The 18,160-nt window shown below is 40.0% G+C and overlaps 1 protein-coding gene across 11 annotated transcripts in view; it reads right to left on the bottom strand.

The window, feature by feature from the left end:
- Window positions 1-18,160, bottom strand: part of DMD (dystrophin) — a 3,940,859-nt gene that overhangs the window by 2,301,870 nt on the left and 1,620,829 nt on the right. For all 11 annotated transcript variants that reach the window (XM_073664716.1, XM_073664719.1, XM_073664714.1 and 8 more), the window contains one exon: window positions 17,115-17,290. In XM_073664716.1, the coding sequence (XP_073520817.1) occupies window positions 17,115-17,290 (176 nt within the window). The remainder of the gene's footprint in view (window positions 1-17,114; window positions 17,291-18,160) is intronic.

Genomic DNA, 18,160 nt, shown 5'->3' with positions numbered 1-18,160 from the left:
AATGTACTTAGAAAAAAAAGGACCAAAATTAGCAGAATCTATAAAGGTTAGGCACTTAATTTAGATATATATATATTTTACAATTGTGTACTCAAGGATGCTGAATTCAATTGCATTCACTTAAAGAGGTTTTTCTATTTCAACTTAGTTCTGCCAATAAATTTGCATTAACTAAAAATAACACAATACGTTTTTCTGACTTTCCCCAGATCCAGAGATGCCTCTCCCACTATAACTCATCTGCTATTTCAGTCACAGTTGGCAGGTTGCAGTGGTAATGTCCCAACTGTAGTGCATGTGACCTCATACGCCAATCACAGGACTTAGGCGATCTGATGATATAACAATATAAGCTGCTGAGGTCAGTGATTGGCTGTCGTAGTCACATATGCTGTAGTCATGATGTCACTTCTGCACCCTGTCAAAAAAGGCCAGTGCAATGATCTAGAGGCAATTACTGGATTGGCGGAAGGTAAGTAATGCTAATTTTATTATTTATAGCTAGTGAAAGACTATCAAACAAGCTGAATAACCTGCTCAAAGCAAGTCCTATCTTTCAGAATCATATAAACATATAGTAGGAAAGATACTTTAAAACATGATATTTAATTAAATTATTCAAAGCCAGTATATCCCTGGATATACCAACCTACATGAGGAGAGGATGGCACTCTGTCCCACTTAGGGGAGAACCACCACTGTGGTCCCCCTCTTTTTTCATTATTTTCTGCACAAAGCACTTTAGGGTATACTTTAGGGTATAGAGGCGCTCCATGTATAAGGACGTAGTGATACTCCTTGGTGCAGTGCATGTTCCCAACAAGTACATCCTCTGATGATATCTCATTATTGGGAGGAGAATTGGGTCAGGAGGTTCTTTTTGGTTAGTTAAAGTTACACTTGGGTACTGCCCTTGTTAGGGTGGGAGCAATTGCAGGGGGCATGACAGGTCATTTAGGTCACATTTGCTGCCCAGAGATATCTGTGGAACTTAGCCGAATATGGTGGCCCGCTGCATCTGAAGTATGGTACTGATGATATGAGCTATGTACCGTATTTTTCAGACTATAAGACGCACTGGACCATAAGACACACCTAGGTTTTATAGGAGGAAATAGTTGCAGAGCTCTGTACTCTGCAACCGTGTCTGTACAAGTAGGGTGCCAAAAAATCATTCTACACCTGTTTTTTTGGGAGTAGTGTGTCTTAAGAAAAATTCTACTATCCAGTCATCTCTTTCCCATTTGTGGGCTGAAAAAATATTTTATTCTACAGCTGTATCTATAAGATTAGTTTGTCAAAAAAAAAAATTCTACTCTGCAACTGTCTTTTTGTGAGTAGTTTGTCACAAAACAATTCTAGAATGCAGCCGTCTGTTTCCCATTTTTGGGCTGAAAAAAATTATTTTATTCTGCTGCTGTGTCTATACGATTAGTGTGTATAAAAAATGTTCTACTCTGCAGCTGTCCTTTTGGCATTAGCGTGTCTAAAAAAAAATTCTACTATTGAGTATTCTCTCTCCCATTTGTGGGCCAAACAAAATGTTTTATTATACTGCTGAATCTATATGACTAGTGATTTTTAAAAAATATTCTAATATGCAGCCATATCTTTCCCATTTGAGAGCCAAATAATCATTTTTTTCTACCGCTGTGTCTATATGAGTAGTGTGCCCAAAAAAAATATTTTACTCTGCAGTCGTCTCTTTCCCATTTGAGGGCCAAAAAGCCTGTGTGTACTGTGCCAAAAAGCCTCTGATGTACAAAAAGTCTCTGGGAGTACTGTGTCAAAAATCCTCTGTGTGTTCTGTGACAAAAAGCCTCTGGGAGTGCTGTGCCAAGAAGCCTCTGTTTGTACTGTACTAAAAAGCCTCTGTGAGTACTGTGCCAAAAAGCCTCTGTTTATACTGTACTAAAAATCGTCTGGGAGTCTTGTGCCAAAAGACATTTGGGAGTACTATGCCAAAACACTTCTGTTTGTCACATGCCAAAAACTCTATGTGAGTACTGTGCCAAAAAGCCTCTATTTGTATTGTACCAAAGAGCCTCTTGGAATACTGTGCCAAAAAGTCTCTGTATGTACTGTGCAAAAACCTTCTGTGTGTACACTACAACCCTGCCTCTGTGAGTTCTGTGCCAAAAAGCCTTTGGGAGTACTGTTCCAAAAAGCCTCTATGTGTACTATGCCAAAAAGCCTCTGGGAGCAATGTGCCTAAATGCTTTTGTGTGTACTGTGCCAAGAAACCTTTTGGAGTACTGTGCCAATAAGACTCTGTTTGTAATGTATGAAAAAGCCTCTGTGAGTACTGTGCCAAAATGTCCTTGATTGTACTGTGCCAAAAAGCCTCTGGGAGTACAGTGCCAAAAAGCTTTTGGGTGTACTGTGCCAAATGTCTCTGTTTGTACTGTGCTAAAAACCCTCTGTTTAAAATGTGCCAAAAATCCTCTGGGAGTACTATGCCAAAAAGCCTCTGTTTATGCTGTGCCAAAAATTCTCTGTTTGTACTGTGCTAAAAACCCTCCATTTATACTGTGCCAAAAAGCCTCTGGGAGAACAGTGCCAAAAATCCTCTGTGTTTACTGTACCAAAATGCCTCTGGGAATACTTTATTAAAAAGCCTCTGTGTACACTGGGCCAAAAAGCCTCTGGCAGTACTGTGCCAAAAATCTTCTGTTTGTACTGTACCATAAAGTCTCTGGGAGTACTGTGCCAAGGAGCCTCTGTGTGTACTCTGCAAACCTACCTCTGGGAGTACTGTGCCAAAAAGCCTCTGTTTGTACTGTGCCAAAAAGCCTCTGTGTGTACTGCGCCGAAAAGCCTCTAGGAGCACTGTGCCAAAACGCCTCTGTTTTTATTGTGCCAAAAAACCTTTGGAAATGCTGTGCCAAATAGCCTCTATTTGTAATGTATCAAAAAGCCTCAGGGAATACTGTGCCAAAATGTCTCTGTTTGTACTGTGCTAAAAATCCTCTTTTTATACTGTGCCAAAAAGCCTCTGGGAGTACTATGCCAAAAAGCCTCTATATTTACTGTACCAAAAAGCCTCTCTGTGTACTGTGCCAAAAAGCCTCTGGGAGCACAGTGCCAAAAAAGCTTCTGATTGTATTTTGCCAAAAAGCCTTTAGAAATGCTTTGCCAAAAAGCCTCTGTTGGAAATGTATCAAAAAGCCTCTGTTTGTACTGTTCCAAAATGGCTCTGTTTGTACTGTGCTAAAAACCCTCTGGCAGTACTGGGCCAAAAAGCCTCTGTTTATACTGTACCAAAAAGCCTCTGGGAGTACTGTGCCAAGAAACCTGTGTGTGTACTCTGCAAACCTGCCTCTGGGAGCACTGTGCCAAATAGCATCTGTTTGTACTGTGCCAAATAGCCTCTGGAAGTACTGTGCCAAAAAGCCTTTGGAAATGCTGTGCTGAAAACCCTCTGTTGGTAATGTATCAAAAAGCCTCTGGGAGTTCTGTGCCAAAATGTCTCTGTTTGTACTGTGCTAAAATGCCTGTTTATACTGTACCAAAAAGCCTCTGGGAATACTGTGCCAAAAAACCTCTGTTTGTACTGTGCCAAATAGTCTCTGGGAGTACTGTGCCAAAAAGCCTCGTATTTATTGTACCAAAAAGCCTCTGGGAATACTGTACCAAAAAGGCTCTGTGTATACTCTGCCAAAAAAAGACTCTGGGAGTACTATGCCAAAAAAAACCTGTGTTTACTGTACCAAAAAGCTTCTAGGAATACTGTGCTAAAAAGCCTCTGTTTGTACTGTGCCAAATAGCATCTGGGAGTACTGTGCAAAAAAGCCTCATATTTACTGTACCAAAAAGCCTCTGGGAATACTGTACCAAAAAACCTCTGTGTATACTCTGCCAAAAAGACTCTGGGAGTACCGTGCCAAAAAGAATATGTGTGTAGTGTGCCAAAAAGCCTCTGCGACTACTGTGCCAAAATAGCCTCTGTGTATACTGTGCCAAGAAGCCTCTGTGTGTACTTGGCAAATCTTCCTTTGGGAGCACTGTGCCAAATAGCCTCTGTTTGTACTGTGCCAAATAGTATCTGGGTGTACTGTGCCAAAAAGCCTCTCTGTGTACTGTGCCAAAAAGCTTCTGGGAGCACAGTGGCAAAAAGCTTATTTTTGTATTGTGCGAAAAAGCCTTTGGAAATGCTGTGCCAAAAAGTCTCTGTTTGTACTGTGCTAAAACCCCTCTGTTTGTTCTGTGCCAAAAAGCCTCTGGGAGTACTATGCAAAAAAGCCACTGTGTTTACTGCACCAAAAAGCCTCTGAGAATACTGTGCCAAAAACCCTCTGGCAGTACTGGGCCCAAAAGCCTCTATTTATACTGTACCAAAAAGCCTCTGGGAGTACTGTGCCAAGAAACCTGCGTGTGCACTCTGCAAACCTGCCTCTGGGAGCACTGTGCCAAATAGCCTCTGTTTGTACTGTGCCAAATAGCCTCTGGGAGTACTGTGCCAAAAAGCCTTTGGAAATGCTGTGTCAAAATTCCTCTGTTGGTAATGTATCAAAAAGCCTCTGGGAATATTGTGCCAAAATGTCTCTGTTTGTACTGTGCTAAAATTCCTGTTTATACTGTGCCAAAAAGCATCTGGGAGTATTGTGCCAAAAAGCCACTGTGTTTACTGTACCAAAAAGCCTCTGGGAATGCTGTGCCAAAAAGCCTCTGGGAGCATTGTAGTAAAACCCTCTGGGAGTACTGTGCCAAAAAAGCATTTGTGAGTACTGTGCCAAGAAGCCTGTGTGTGTACCCTGCAAACCTGCCTCTGGGAGCACTGTGCCAAAAAGCCTCTGTTTATACTGCACCAAAAAGCCTTTGTAAATGCTGTGCCAAAAATCCTCTGTTGGTAATGTATCAAAAAGCCTCTGGGAATACTGTGCCAAAATGTCTCTGTTTGTACTGTGTTAAATTCCCTGTTTATACTGTACCAAAAAGCCTCTGGGAGTACTGTGCCTAAAAGCCCCTGTGTTTACTGTACCAAAAAGCCTCTGGGAATACTGTGCCAAAAAGCCTCTGTTTGTACTGTGCCATATAGTCTCTGGGAGTACTGTGCCAAAAAGCCTCATATTTATTGTACCAAAAAGCCTCTGGGCATACTGTACCAAAAAGGCCCTGTGTATACTCTGCCAAGAAAGACTCTGGAAGTACTGTGCCAAAAAAAAACTGTGTTTACTATACCAAAAAGCCTCTAGGAATACTGTGCTAAAAAGCCTCTGTTTGTACTGTGCCAAATAGCCTCTGGGAGTACTGTGCAAAAAAGCCTCATATTTACTGTACCAAAAAGCCTCTGGGAATACTGTACCAAAAAACCTCTGTGTATACTCTGCCATAAAGACTCTGGGAGTACCGTGCCAAAAAGAATATATGTGTAGTGTGCCAAAAAGCCTCTGGGAGTACAGTGCCAAAAAAGCCTCTGTGTATACTGTGCCAAGAAGCCTCTGTGTGTACTCTGCAAACCTTCCTCTGGGAGCACTGTGCCAAATAGCCTCTGTTTGTACTGTGCCAAATAGTATCTGGGTGTACTGTGCCAAAAAGCCTCTCTGTGTACTGTGCCAAAAAGCTTATTTTTGTATTGTGCGAAAAAGCCTTCGGAAATGCTGTGCCAAAAAGTCTCTGTTTGTACTGTGCTAAAACCCCTCTGTTTGTACTGTGCCAAAAAGCCTCTGGGAGTACTATGCCAAAAAGCCACTGTGTTTACTGCACCAAAAAGCCTCTGAGAATACTGTGCCAAAAACCCTCTTACAGTGCTGGGCCAAAAAGCCTCTATTTATACTGTACCAAAAAGCCTCTGGGAGTACTGTGCCAAGAAACCTGCGTGTGTACTCTGCAAACCTGCCTCTGGGAGCACTGTGCCAAATAGCCTCTGTTTGTACCGTGCCAAATAGCCTCTGGGAGTACTGTGCCAAAAAGCCTTTGGAAATGCTGTGCCAAAAATCCTCTGTTGGAAATGTATCAAAAAGCCTCTGGGAATACTGTGGCAAAATGTCTCTGTTTGTACTGTGCTAAAATCCCTGTTTATACTGTGCCAAAAAGCATCTGGGAGTACTGTGCCAAAAAGCCTCTGTGTTTACTGTACCAAAAAGCCTCTGGGAATGCTGTGCCAAAAAGCCTCTGGGAGCATTGTACCAAAACCCTCTGGGAGTACTGTGCCAAAAAAGCCTTTGTGAGTACTGTGCCAAGAAGCCTGTGTGTGTACTCTGCAAACCTGCCTCTGGGAGCACTGTGCCAAAAAGCCTCTGTTTATACTGTACCAAAAAGCCTTTGGAAATGCTGTGCCAAAAATCCTCTGTTGGTAATGTATCAAAAAGCCTCTGGGAATACTGTGCCAAAATGTCTCTGTTTGTACTGTGCTAAAATCCCTGTTTATACTGTACCAAAAAGCCTCTGGGAGTACTGTGCCAAGAAGCCTCTTTGTGTACTCCGCAAACCTGCCTCTGTTTATACTGCACCAAAAAGCCTCTGGGAATACTGTGCCAAAAAAAGCCTCGCATTTATTCTACCAAAAAGCCTCTGGGAGTACTGTACCAAAAAGGCTCTGTGTATACTCTGCCAAAAAAGACTCTGGGAGTACTGTGCCAAAAAACCCTGTGTTTACTGTACCAAAAAGCCTCTAGGAATACTGTGCTAAAAAGCCTCTGTTTGTACTGTGCCAAATAGCCTCTGGAAGTACTGTGCCAAAAAGCCTCATATTTACTGTACCAAAAAGTCTCTGGGAATACTGTATCAAAAAGCCTCTGTGTATGCTCTGCCAAAAAGACTCTGGGAGTACCGTGCCAAAAAGATTATGTGTGTAGTGTGCCAAAAAGCCTCTGGGAGTACTGTGCCAAGAAGCCTCTGTGTGTTCTCTGCAAACCTTCCTCTGGGAGCACTGTGCCAAAAAGCCTCTGTTTATACTGTACCAAAAAGCCTCTGGGAGTACTGTGCCAAGAAGCCTCTGTGTGTACTCTGCAAACCTTCCTCTGGGAGCACTGTGCCAAATAGCCTCTGTTTGTACTGTACCAAATGGCATCTGGGTGTACTGTGCCAAAAAGCCTATCTGTGTACTGTGCCAAAAATCCTCTGGGAGCACAGTGCCAAAAAGCTTATGTTTGTATTGTGCGAAAAAGCCTTTGGAAATTCTGTGCCAAAAAGTCTCTGTTTGTACTGGGCTAAAACCCCTCTGTTTGTACTGTGCCAAAAAGCCTCTGGGAGTACTATGCCAAAAAGCCACTGTGTTTACTGTACCAAAAAGCCTCTGGGAATACTGTGCTAAAAGCCCTCTGGCAGTACTGTGCCAAAAAGCCTCTATTTATTCTGTACCAAAAAGCCTCTGGGAGTACTGTGCCAAGAAACCTGTGTGTGTACTCTGCAAACCTGCCTCTGGGAGCACTGTGCCAAATAGCCTCTGTTTGTACTGTGCCAAATAGCCTCTGGGAGTACTGTGGCAAAAAAGCCTTTGGAAATGCTGTGCCAAAAATCCTCTGTTGGTAATGTAACATCCCTTTTTTGCTTAAATTTGGATAAGCCCCAAAAATAGAATCGAAAATAGAACAAATAAACTGTGGTGGAGTCTAACAATTGATGGGTGTGTCTGGCATACATCTATATTCAGTCAAAGGTACAGACAAGTCCTTTGGGATCCACGCCTGGTTTATTTTAATGAATGTGAGCTTGCCCATCTCCTGCTTTGCTAAACACACGGTCTGACAAAACACTTTCCGCAGGGCAGGCCAGCACCTCCAAGGCGTAAAGGACAAGCTCAGGCCATATGTCCAATTTGGAGATCCAGAAGTTACATCAGTCAGAGCCATCACTCAGTATTTAGAGAGGTGTGGAACATACTATTTCATCATGTTGTTGAAAGTGTCATGCTTGTGGATTTGATCCCTTGAGATTGTGTTTTGTGGTCAGCTTCTCTTTCTACCGAGCCACAGGAGACACACCTTTTCTCTGGGTGTTTGGGTTGTTTTTTGGCTGCAGTCTGTCTAGCTTAACACAGGTGTTTTCAAGTGTCTTCCTATCCCTGTTTTAGTGTTTCATTTATTAATCTCCAATTAGTTGCTATAGAGGCATAACCTAAACACTGCTTCCTGTTAATAGGGACCGTGTCAGATGGTGGTGCTGGATTTTACGACATGCAGAGTAAGGATTTCCACATTTCTGCCATGCATCTCTTCCAAGCTGGTGCCTTCCAAGCTTCCTCCTCCTCAGCCTTGTGGTTGAACTGAGCCTTCACTGTCAGTTGTGCGTCTATCATCGTGTGCTTGTAATACTGCATTTTCCAATCTCTCTCTAGTGATGGAAGTAAGAATTTCACATAGCGAGGATCCAGCAGGGTGGCCACACAATAATCAGCACTTGTAGCAATCTGGGCAACTCAGTGGTCATTGCGCAGGCACAGCAAAATGTATTGCCTCGTGTGTGCCAAGCTGCCCAGAGGCAACAACAAGCTGTCCACGGTAGAAGGGATACCGTTTGGGTCCTCTGTATCGTCTGTCTCACCTGTATCCCTCCAGCCATGCTCCAGTGATGCCTGTGAGCTGTTTGAGGGCCAACCTGCAGTGAATGTGGTTGTTCCTCATCTTTCTCCTACTCCTCTTCCTCCAAAACTGTCCCCTGGCTGAACATTTGTGTATTTGGCTGCTGTTGGTAAAGGAACCCATCCTCCAAGACATGTGTGAACGCCTGCCCTGATAATGATGGGAATGGTCCCTGTTCCTCCTCCTCTTCCTCATGTACCACCACCTTGTCCATCATTTCCTGAAGTGTTTTTTCAAGGAAGCATAAAAGTTGGGATAGTAACGCTAATGATGGCGTCAACAGTGCTTGCCATGTTCATGTAGTATTCGAAGCAGCGCAACATAGCAAACAAATCCCGCATGGAGATGCAATCGTTGGTCTTGAAGTGGTGTTGTTTCGCAGAGAAACTCATCCTTGTGTGCTGCAGCTGAATCTCCACTATCTTATGCTGCTGGTCGCACAGTCTCCAGAAGTGATGCTGCCCCACCAACAAGCGAGATGCAGCAGGGTGGGAAGGCGAAAAAGGCGCACAGATGGCCCGCAATTTTTGACCAAATGAGGAGACAGTGGAAAAAGCAAAGTTGGAAGAAGAGGCAACTTGGACAGAGGATAGGCTAGGAGCCAGCCACGTTGCACAGTAGCAGCCAACTTAATGGCAAGGGGCCAGCCTCGGCACTTTTGCACCCTGCTCCCTCGTTTGTTGTGCAGCTGGGACAGCGTGACCACCACCTCTTCCTCCAAACTGCCCACATCACTCAGATGATCTTGACTCGGTGTGGTGACTAGGACCTCATCATCCCCCATTGCATCATCACCCTTCTCCAGTCTGTCCCTAACTCTGCTGCCCTACTAATCCAATTCTGTCTTCGCTACTACTCCGATTCTCCCCTCTGCAAATCCCTTCATTATTTCATAATTCCACAGCCTATCCATTTCATACTGCTAACACTGACCTACAAAGTCATACATAATCTGTCTCCCCCACATATCTCTGAACTAATCTCCCTGATATCTCCCACCATGTAATCTCTAGTCCTCCTTAGACCTCCTTCTCTCCTCCACAATCGTACCTTTCTCATCCAATCGCCTGCATGATTTCACCAGAGTATCCCCTGCAGAATTTTGTGGCCCAACTCGTCCAGTTATCACCAACTTTTGGAACTCTCAAGAGGAACTTGAAAACTTGTGTCTTCAGAACAGTTTACAGTCTGTAATGACCCCGCTGCCACCTCACCAACACCAGAGCTGCTGCAAACCCCGAACCTACTGTCTCCTTCCCCATTATCCTGTAGAAAGTAAGGCCGCAAGCATAGGCTCCTCTCTCCTCTGTACCTGTCTATCACTATTAGTTTGTTCATTGTAATTTCTATTTGTGTTTTGTATGTAACCCCATCTCATGTACAAATAAATTGGTGAACGAGGGACAGTCTCTTGTTTTTATTTCTCTCTTTTTAGGTATTTTATGTATTTTAAATGTAAATTTCTGGAATACATCTGATTCGTTGGATTACGGCAGATACTCAGGACTTTGTTGGACCTGCATGGCTTTTTTTTTTTAATAAATTGGTGAACCAGGGATAGTGTGGTTGAGTGTTTTTTTAAATAAACTATTTTTTGTCGGTATGTTTTTATTTTTGATTACTTGTTTATTAATGGGGGTGTCTTATAGATACCTCTCAATTGCTAACCTCAGGGCTTGATGTCAAAGCTGACATCAACCCAAAATAAGAGCAACAGAATTGGCACATCTAATGTGATGCGCCACTTCTGAGGCAGATGGGAGCTGGTATTTTTAGACTGGGAAGGGCCCAAAATCCATGGACCATCCCAGCCTCATAATATCAGCCTGCAGCTGTCTGCTTTACCTTTGCTGGTTATGAAAAATAGGCGATACCCCTTCATTTTTTTCACTTATTTATTAGCTTAATACAAGTACAGTACACTACACACAGAGCACTAACTACAGTGTATATCTCACAGATATCCATCTAGCTATCTATCTACCCTATATCTATCTAGCTATCTATCTACACCATATATATATATCTACCTATCTATCATCTATTTACCTCATATCTAACTATCATTATCTTTGCACATTTTTAACGTCTAAACATTGGTCATTTCTAGTTTGCATTCTAAACCACATGTTCAATTTTTAAGAATTTTGCACATAAAATGGCACTTTCACAAGAGGTATTCTGTTTCTACTTTTGTCTTTGTATTTTTTTCTGTATTATCTTTGCATACAAGTGTGCCTCTAACATTGTTATAATTATTATTAATATTATTGCACAATTTCAGCTAAGATATTTCTAATAATTTAACTAATAATCAAAAAGTATAGTTAGCATACATACGCAGGGAGAATGATTAAAGTATTTTCTTCTATTTGTGAAAATTTGGTTAAAAAATATTGCACAGCTGAAATGAGAGAGAAAAGATCAATTTTGCTACAGGGTCCAGTAAGCACTTAATACATGTCCTGTGTGCTTAGAGATCTGTAAAAATGTCACCATCTGATCTTGCTTTAAGAATTTTCTATAAGCTGCTTACTGTTTTACACTTTTCATTCATTTTCTAAGCACTACTAATATCTACAGAAGTACAGGAAATGAAAATCTGGATAGCCTAGGTCTTTTAATAAACTGCACTATTAAAGAAAATTCATTTATTTAATAGTATTTTTAAAAAGGCTTTTAAAGGGAACCTGCAAAGTTTTATGCTACAAAACTGACAATACTGCTTTAAAATGCAAAGTAGTCTGTTTCTAAATATGTCTCTATATTAATTTTCGGTTCCTACAGTATCCCACAAAATATTAAATGCAAAGAAGTCCACATAATACAAATGATGCTTAGTGAGTCACAAAGGTAATGCCTCTCTCCTGAATATTCACCCTAGCAATCACCTCTCTGTATTGATTAATATCCTTATGGCACAGAAACGCCATTATAGTTCCAGCACAATTGTGGTATGCAGATGAAGCCAAGCTGTTAACCCTTACTTCACTATGCATGCACTTGATGATAATAGAGTTTTCACTAAATTCACAACTTTTCAATTTGAGTAAGATGTACACTGCCTTTAAACTTTTTTTTAAATCATGTAGAAAAAAAATAACATAGTGACATGTTCATAAGTATTAATTCTTTCATTAAGGACACAATCAGAATTTGGTCAGTATTTTACCTCAGTATTTATAAGCCATAATCAGGAGAGGAACAATCAGAGGAAAAGTATAATAGATACACGTCACCACTTCTGTAAGTATCACCCAATCCAGGTTTTGGGTTACAAATACTGAGGTAAAATACTGACCAAATACTGAATGTGTGAACGTGGCCTAAAAAGCAATAAGACATTAGTTGTAGATTATCGGCAACTGGATCTTTTTAATCCCTTCCCAATTTCCATTTTTTGCTTTTTCCTCCCATTCTTCTAATAGCCATAACTTTTTTTAATTTTTTTGCCCACATAGACATATGAAGGCTTGTTTTTTTTGGAGACGAGTTTTACTTTTGAATGAAACATTCATTTTACCAGATTGTATACTGGAAAATGGGAAACAAACTCCAAGTGTGGTGAGATTGTGAAAATAACAGCTATTCTGATATTGTTTTTTGGGAATTGTTTTTATGGCATACATTGTGTGGTGAGAATAACTTGCTAATATGATTCTCCTTTTCAGTACAATTAAGTTGATGATAAATTTGTCCATTTTTTTCATTTAGTTTGTGGTGCAAAAAAAAATCTGAACTTAAAAAAAACAAACATTTTTTGATGGTGTCATCATTTTCCGAGACCCGTAACATTTTCATTTTTCGGTTAATGGACCAGTGTGAGAGCTTATTTTTTACAGGGTGAGACAACATTTTTATTGGTATCATTTTGGCATAAATATGAGATTTTGATTACTTGATGCTGCAATTTTTGTGGTATTGTAGTGCCTAAATAAACTCAATTTGGTGGTTTTATTTTTTTTTATGTTTAAAGTGTTTACCAATCAGGTTAATTAGTTTTATATTTTAAAAGATCAGGTTTTTCTGGATGCAGCGTTACCACATATGTGTATTACGTGTAATTTTTTTCTTTTTTATTATCTTTATATTTAATGGGGGAAAAGAGTAGTGATTTGAACTTTTATGTTTATTTTTTTTAATATTTTTTAAAACTTATTTTTTACCTGTCTCTGTATTTATTAATCCCCTTAGAGTATTTGCAACTGCGATCATCTGATCGCTTGTATTATGTACACCAATACCACAGTATTACTGCATATATTAACAATCATGGTCTCCTTTGAAGCCCGGCCACAGGCTGAGTTTCAAGGTAGCTCCATAATGACAAGAACATAGGTCTTCAATAGACCAATGACTTTCATAGCAATCCATTGACACCCTGTGATCACATCACAGGAGTGCCGATGAGAACATAGAATGACATGTCCCCATGCTGGCACTGTTAATGCCGCTGTCAGAAATTACCAGCATTATTTAACAGGCTAACAGTTGCGGACAGAGCTTCACTCCACCCACGGCTATTAAAGGCAGGTCCTGGCTGTAACACACAGCCATTATCTGCTGAGTATGGAACAAGCTCACTCCGTCAGCCTGTTCCATACATCCGCTACCGACTTTTGCCGATATGTATGGCGGATGTCAGTAAAGGGTTAAACTGAACTTGTTATGTTGGCTATCATACCTGATATGCGGTGTTTTAGAGCAGGAAGAGCTGATCAGACAAATATATATTTTTGTGAGAAAGTTTCAGCAAAATGTGCATTTTATTCATTAAAATTGTTGTGATTTGTATGCATATTAGTTCAGTATGTGGTCCTACTCAATGACTGACAGTCTTCCTTGTATGACTGTGCATGCAGAGATAGCTGTCAATCACTACTAGGACCGCCCTATGGACTCCTTTGCATAGCAACATCAAGGATTTCAATGAATAAAGTAGAAGTTAAACTGAATATTTTCCAAAAAACCTATATATCATTCTGCTCAGCTTCTTTTTTCCTATACCATGCTGTCCAATGTGACAAGTTCCCTTTAAGAAGCTATATGTAATGAATATGTATTATAGTACACATCAATAGAAATCAATAGCAAAGGTCCATTTACTGAAAAACATAAATAAATATTGCTATCACATTCAAGGCTTGGTGAACTTCAATACGGCATGTCATATTCAATGAGAGAAATAAACTGTGCTGGAGAAATTGGCACACAGAAATCCTATTCTTTTTTGTTACCCATATAGCAAACACCTTAGAATACGGTTTCCTTTTTTTGTTTTTCAATTAAAAGAAGCTGCAAGGCTCCTTAATATACATTGGGGAATATTTAATACCTCGATTCCTATTCCTGTGTTTTGCTTTAAAAGTCACATATCATAGCAAGCAAAATATTTGGGCAATTATTTGTGACTTTTCTTGGCACTCACCAGTTTTGTAAAGTGCTGAAAAAACAGGCAGCATTATTGCGAAAGCAAAAAAGCTAAAGCTAAAAAGTGGTGCAAAATGGGGCATACACCTTTTAATAAATTAGGTGAAGTTCACTCCACACAACACAGTTTTTTTTACACTGGAGATAAAGCACAAGTCTCTCCAAACCTTCCCCAAAGCTTAATAAGTTTAAATTCTACCTCCACTACAGGGAGCTTAATAGCATATTGCATACTGGTATACACTGAACTCAATAATAGCAAAGTGATGATATGCAAATGATTAAAAAAATGGATATAACGTTTTCAAAACATCTTGATTTATTCAGTATAGAGCGTGAGTGCCAAGCTCATAAATACACAGACTTCCATGTTTTGGACCAGAGAGGTGAGCATAAGGGTTTTTTATTTTTTTTTAAAGGGAACCTGTCAACAGAATCACCAGCAGTTGGTTCTGCCTATATAAATTCCCTGCCTAATAGTCCCTGTGTTACATTACCACATAAACAGATCTTTAGAAAAAGTATTTCTAAAGTCCATTTATGATATGTAAATTAGGGCTTTGACTAGTTGATGGGGCATTAGTGTCCACAGACTAGTCAGCCAACTTAGCAAGTTATTATGCCCCTATGGGTGTGATAACATAACTTACAATCTCTGGCATTATTGCTAGTGCTATACTTACCTTGCACATGCGTGCGGCTTCTTCCCTACTCCTCAATGATCCTCTGAAGTTGGGTGTAACCATGCTGGCTTCAGAGAGGCACTCTGCGCATAATCGGAGGTCTCTGAGCTTCCGATCATGCGCAGTGCGCCTCTCTGAAGCCGGCACAGTTACACCCGAATTCAGAGGATCAGTGATGAGAGGGGAAGAAGCCGGGTGCATGCACGAGGTAAGTATAGCACTAGCAATGATGACGGCACTTGTAAGTTATGTTATCACACCCACAGGGGTGTGTTAACATGTTAAGTAGGCTAAGTGGGCTGACGAGTCTGGGGACACTAACACCCCATCGACTAGTCAAAGTCTTAATTTAAATATCATAAACGGATTTTAGAAATACTTTTTCTAAAGATCTGTTAATGTGTAATATGTAATACAGGGATTGTTAGGCAGTTTGTTTATATATGCAGACCCAACTGCTAGTGATTCTGGGGGCATGGGGGACCTGAAATGTTCCCTTTAACCTTTTAATGGCCCTCTATGATTCAGAAAAATGGTGGCCTCTGCTGAATCCACGCTTAAGCAAATTACAAAAAAAAATAGCATTTTGGTGAATGTAGATTTTGTAAAATTCGAGTAGAATTCAATTCCACTCAAATTTATTCGCTCATCTCTACCTGAGACACTTTGGAGCAATGATCGTACCACTAGTCCTATGACCAAATTAATGTAACGCCGATCTGTTAGCCTACCAGGAATGAAGACTAAAGAGAATTAGCTACTGTATATTATTCTACCCCACACTATAATCTCAGAAGTAGGATGGGTGTGAGATTCTCTCGTGAAGGCCTCTTTGGGAGTTGCCCATGTGATCTTTGGTTCACTCTCCGTTGCATCCAAGAAAAAAGCAGGACTAATTGATAAAGATGATAGTCCTTCATTCCAACCTCCATTACCATCTTGCTCTGCCCCATAATAAACTATGAGAGTGGTAGCATGATGTTAGTGAAGTTAGTGGCATAATGTGCAGTACCAGACCCTTCTAGCCTTCATTCTAGGTACACTAACAGCTTGACATTGAATTGATTTGGCTGTGGAATTACTGGTAAAGCTGCATCTCCAATGTATCCCAGAAGTTAGTTTTCAACATGACAATACCAGGCTGCATGTTGCTCATGCTACAGTGTGAAGTCTGCTTGGTCAATTCATGGTACCATGCCCTGCAGGGTTCCTGGTATTGACTTCCATCAAACTGCCAGCAGTGATTCATGATGATTTGCAAGACCAGTGTGGGGGAACATTCAGTGTGGTAGAACATTTCTCAGGCTACCATTACTAATCTCATATATAACATGCCAAAGTTGTGTAAGTGCATGCATTGTTGCACATGACGCTCAAACTAAATAAATTGATAAATTTAGATGTTTTGGAAATTTTAAATTTGTTTTTTTTTTCATTTGCATATTAACATGTCTATCAATCCTGCAATTTTAATGATTCCAAAACATTTTTTTCTTGGTGTTGTTGCAATTTAAGTGCTGTTAAAGGGAATCTGTCTGCAAGCTTTTGCAATGTACTGTAATCTGAAGGAAACATTAAGTAGGGGTTAAAACCCTGAATTCTACAATGTGTCATATATATCAGGCTGTGTTCCGTTGTTTACTTACAATCAATGTTTTATCCCTAGGACATTATCATTGCTGTGAATAACCTGCTTGTGCCTCCTGGTCTGACTCTGCCCCCTCCTGTGATAAGCAGCTGACTGTCAATAGACTATGTACATACAGAGCCTGGTGTGGGCGGGGTTAGCTTTCTCAGCTCTGCTATATTTTCTATCTAAAAACTCTGATTGTGTAACAGCTGCTGCACCCTGTAAACTAAGTGATACATTGCTGTATTCAGGATTTATTTTCCTACATTATGCTGCTCTCATATGAGGTATCAAAGACCTGCTGATAGATTCCCTTTTAGAAACATGCACAGGGTTTTGGACCTGCAAATGATGTGGTGTTAAAAGATTTACTTTAAGATATGTTATGTAAATTTTTTTTTGTTGTACCACTGATAAGGTTACAGTCTCTTATGAAATAACTTTAGCCTATAATAATATATATAATTATAGGGGATTATATAGACTTCTTCTACAGACACACACTTAAATATTATGTCAGTTTCCTGATTCTTTATGCACTACAAGGACTACACTATTTTTTAGCACACCAATTATTGTAAATCTACAACCCCCCACATGCTGTCACTGAGAGAGACTGAGGAAGACCACTAATTGCGGGTCATTACACTACAATTAATGTTTTGGCAATTATATAAATAAAAGATAATAATAAATATTATCCAACAATTAAATATAATCTGCATTGCAGGTAATATTTATACTGTTACCATATACTATATATTGTGCGTGAATGTAGCACATCATTCTGTTCTATCCAATTATTTTTGTGTTTTTTTCCTCCGGTGTGCATTGCCATCGTGTTCTCACCTCTTCCTAAGTTCTGATTCCACATGGAGTTGTCTTTTCTTCTGGGGGGGAGGCGGCGGGAGTTCATCTTTACCATGCTTAACAAGAATTTGTTCCCTGGTGGTCACCATAGTTACAGTTTCCATTACAGTTGTCTGTGTTAGTGATGTCTGAGTGGTGGTGACAGCCTGTGAAATCTGTGAAAAGTATTGAGACAGAGGTCACACAATATTCGAAAGACTTCAGAGAAGGCTGTTTGGAGTGTCAATAGAAAATAATGAGAAAATGCATTTTGTATGATCAAAATCTGGCCTCCAGGGCACAATAATACTTAAGTGAACATACAAACACATAGTTTTGTTTGGCTCAAGTAATGTCAAAACAGCATTAAAACAATAAAATGATATGGCTTCTCCTGTAAAGTCCCATAAGTTTCTATTTTTCAAAGGCTGACAGCTGTAATATGTTGTGTTTCTATTACAAGTATGACAGGTATGAACAGAAGGGCTTGTTTTTCTACTTCTGGGTACTTCCAGAATAATCTATTTGTGCTTTACATGTGAATCAAAGATGGCTAAGCAAAAATAAGCAGTTTAAAATAGCATAAAACACATATAACACATCTATACAACTATTAACTGAAATTTTATGTATAATACAGTTATTTCTTTTGACTCTGTGACTCCACCACATTAAAGCACCACCCAGATGACTCTTGTGTACTTACATATAGCATGTGTCAATATAAGCTTTCTTTGTCTACTGGCCTGACACATAGGCTTTTGTCATGAGGACATGTTTGGAAATGCTGCATACTTTATAGCCATAGTTTACCCACTAAAAATCTGATGGCAGGTTCCACTTAAATATGATGTTTCATCCTCATGAACATATTCTATAGATGTCTATTTTGCCCTGGAAGAAGCCATGAGAGCAAAACCCCAAAAAGTGTAACATTTTTATGTATAGAGTGCTCATGACTATTTATCATATATAAATATATGTATATGCATCTATCTATCTATCTATCTATCTATCTATCTATCTATCTATCTATCTATCTATCT

Source organism: Phyllobates terribilis, unplaced genomic scaffold (assembly GCF_046119375.1).
Source record: "Phyllobates terribilis strain yellow unplaced genomic scaffold, ASM4611937v1 Scaffold_2__4_contigs__length_985480577, whole genome shotgun sequence".
In the NCBI taxonomy this organism is placed as follows: Eukaryota; Metazoa; Chordata; class Amphibia; order Anura; family Dendrobatidae; genus Phyllobates; species Phyllobates terribilis.
Note: the sequence above shows the minus strand (reverse complement) of the source record. Positions and strands in the feature narration are given on the sequence as shown.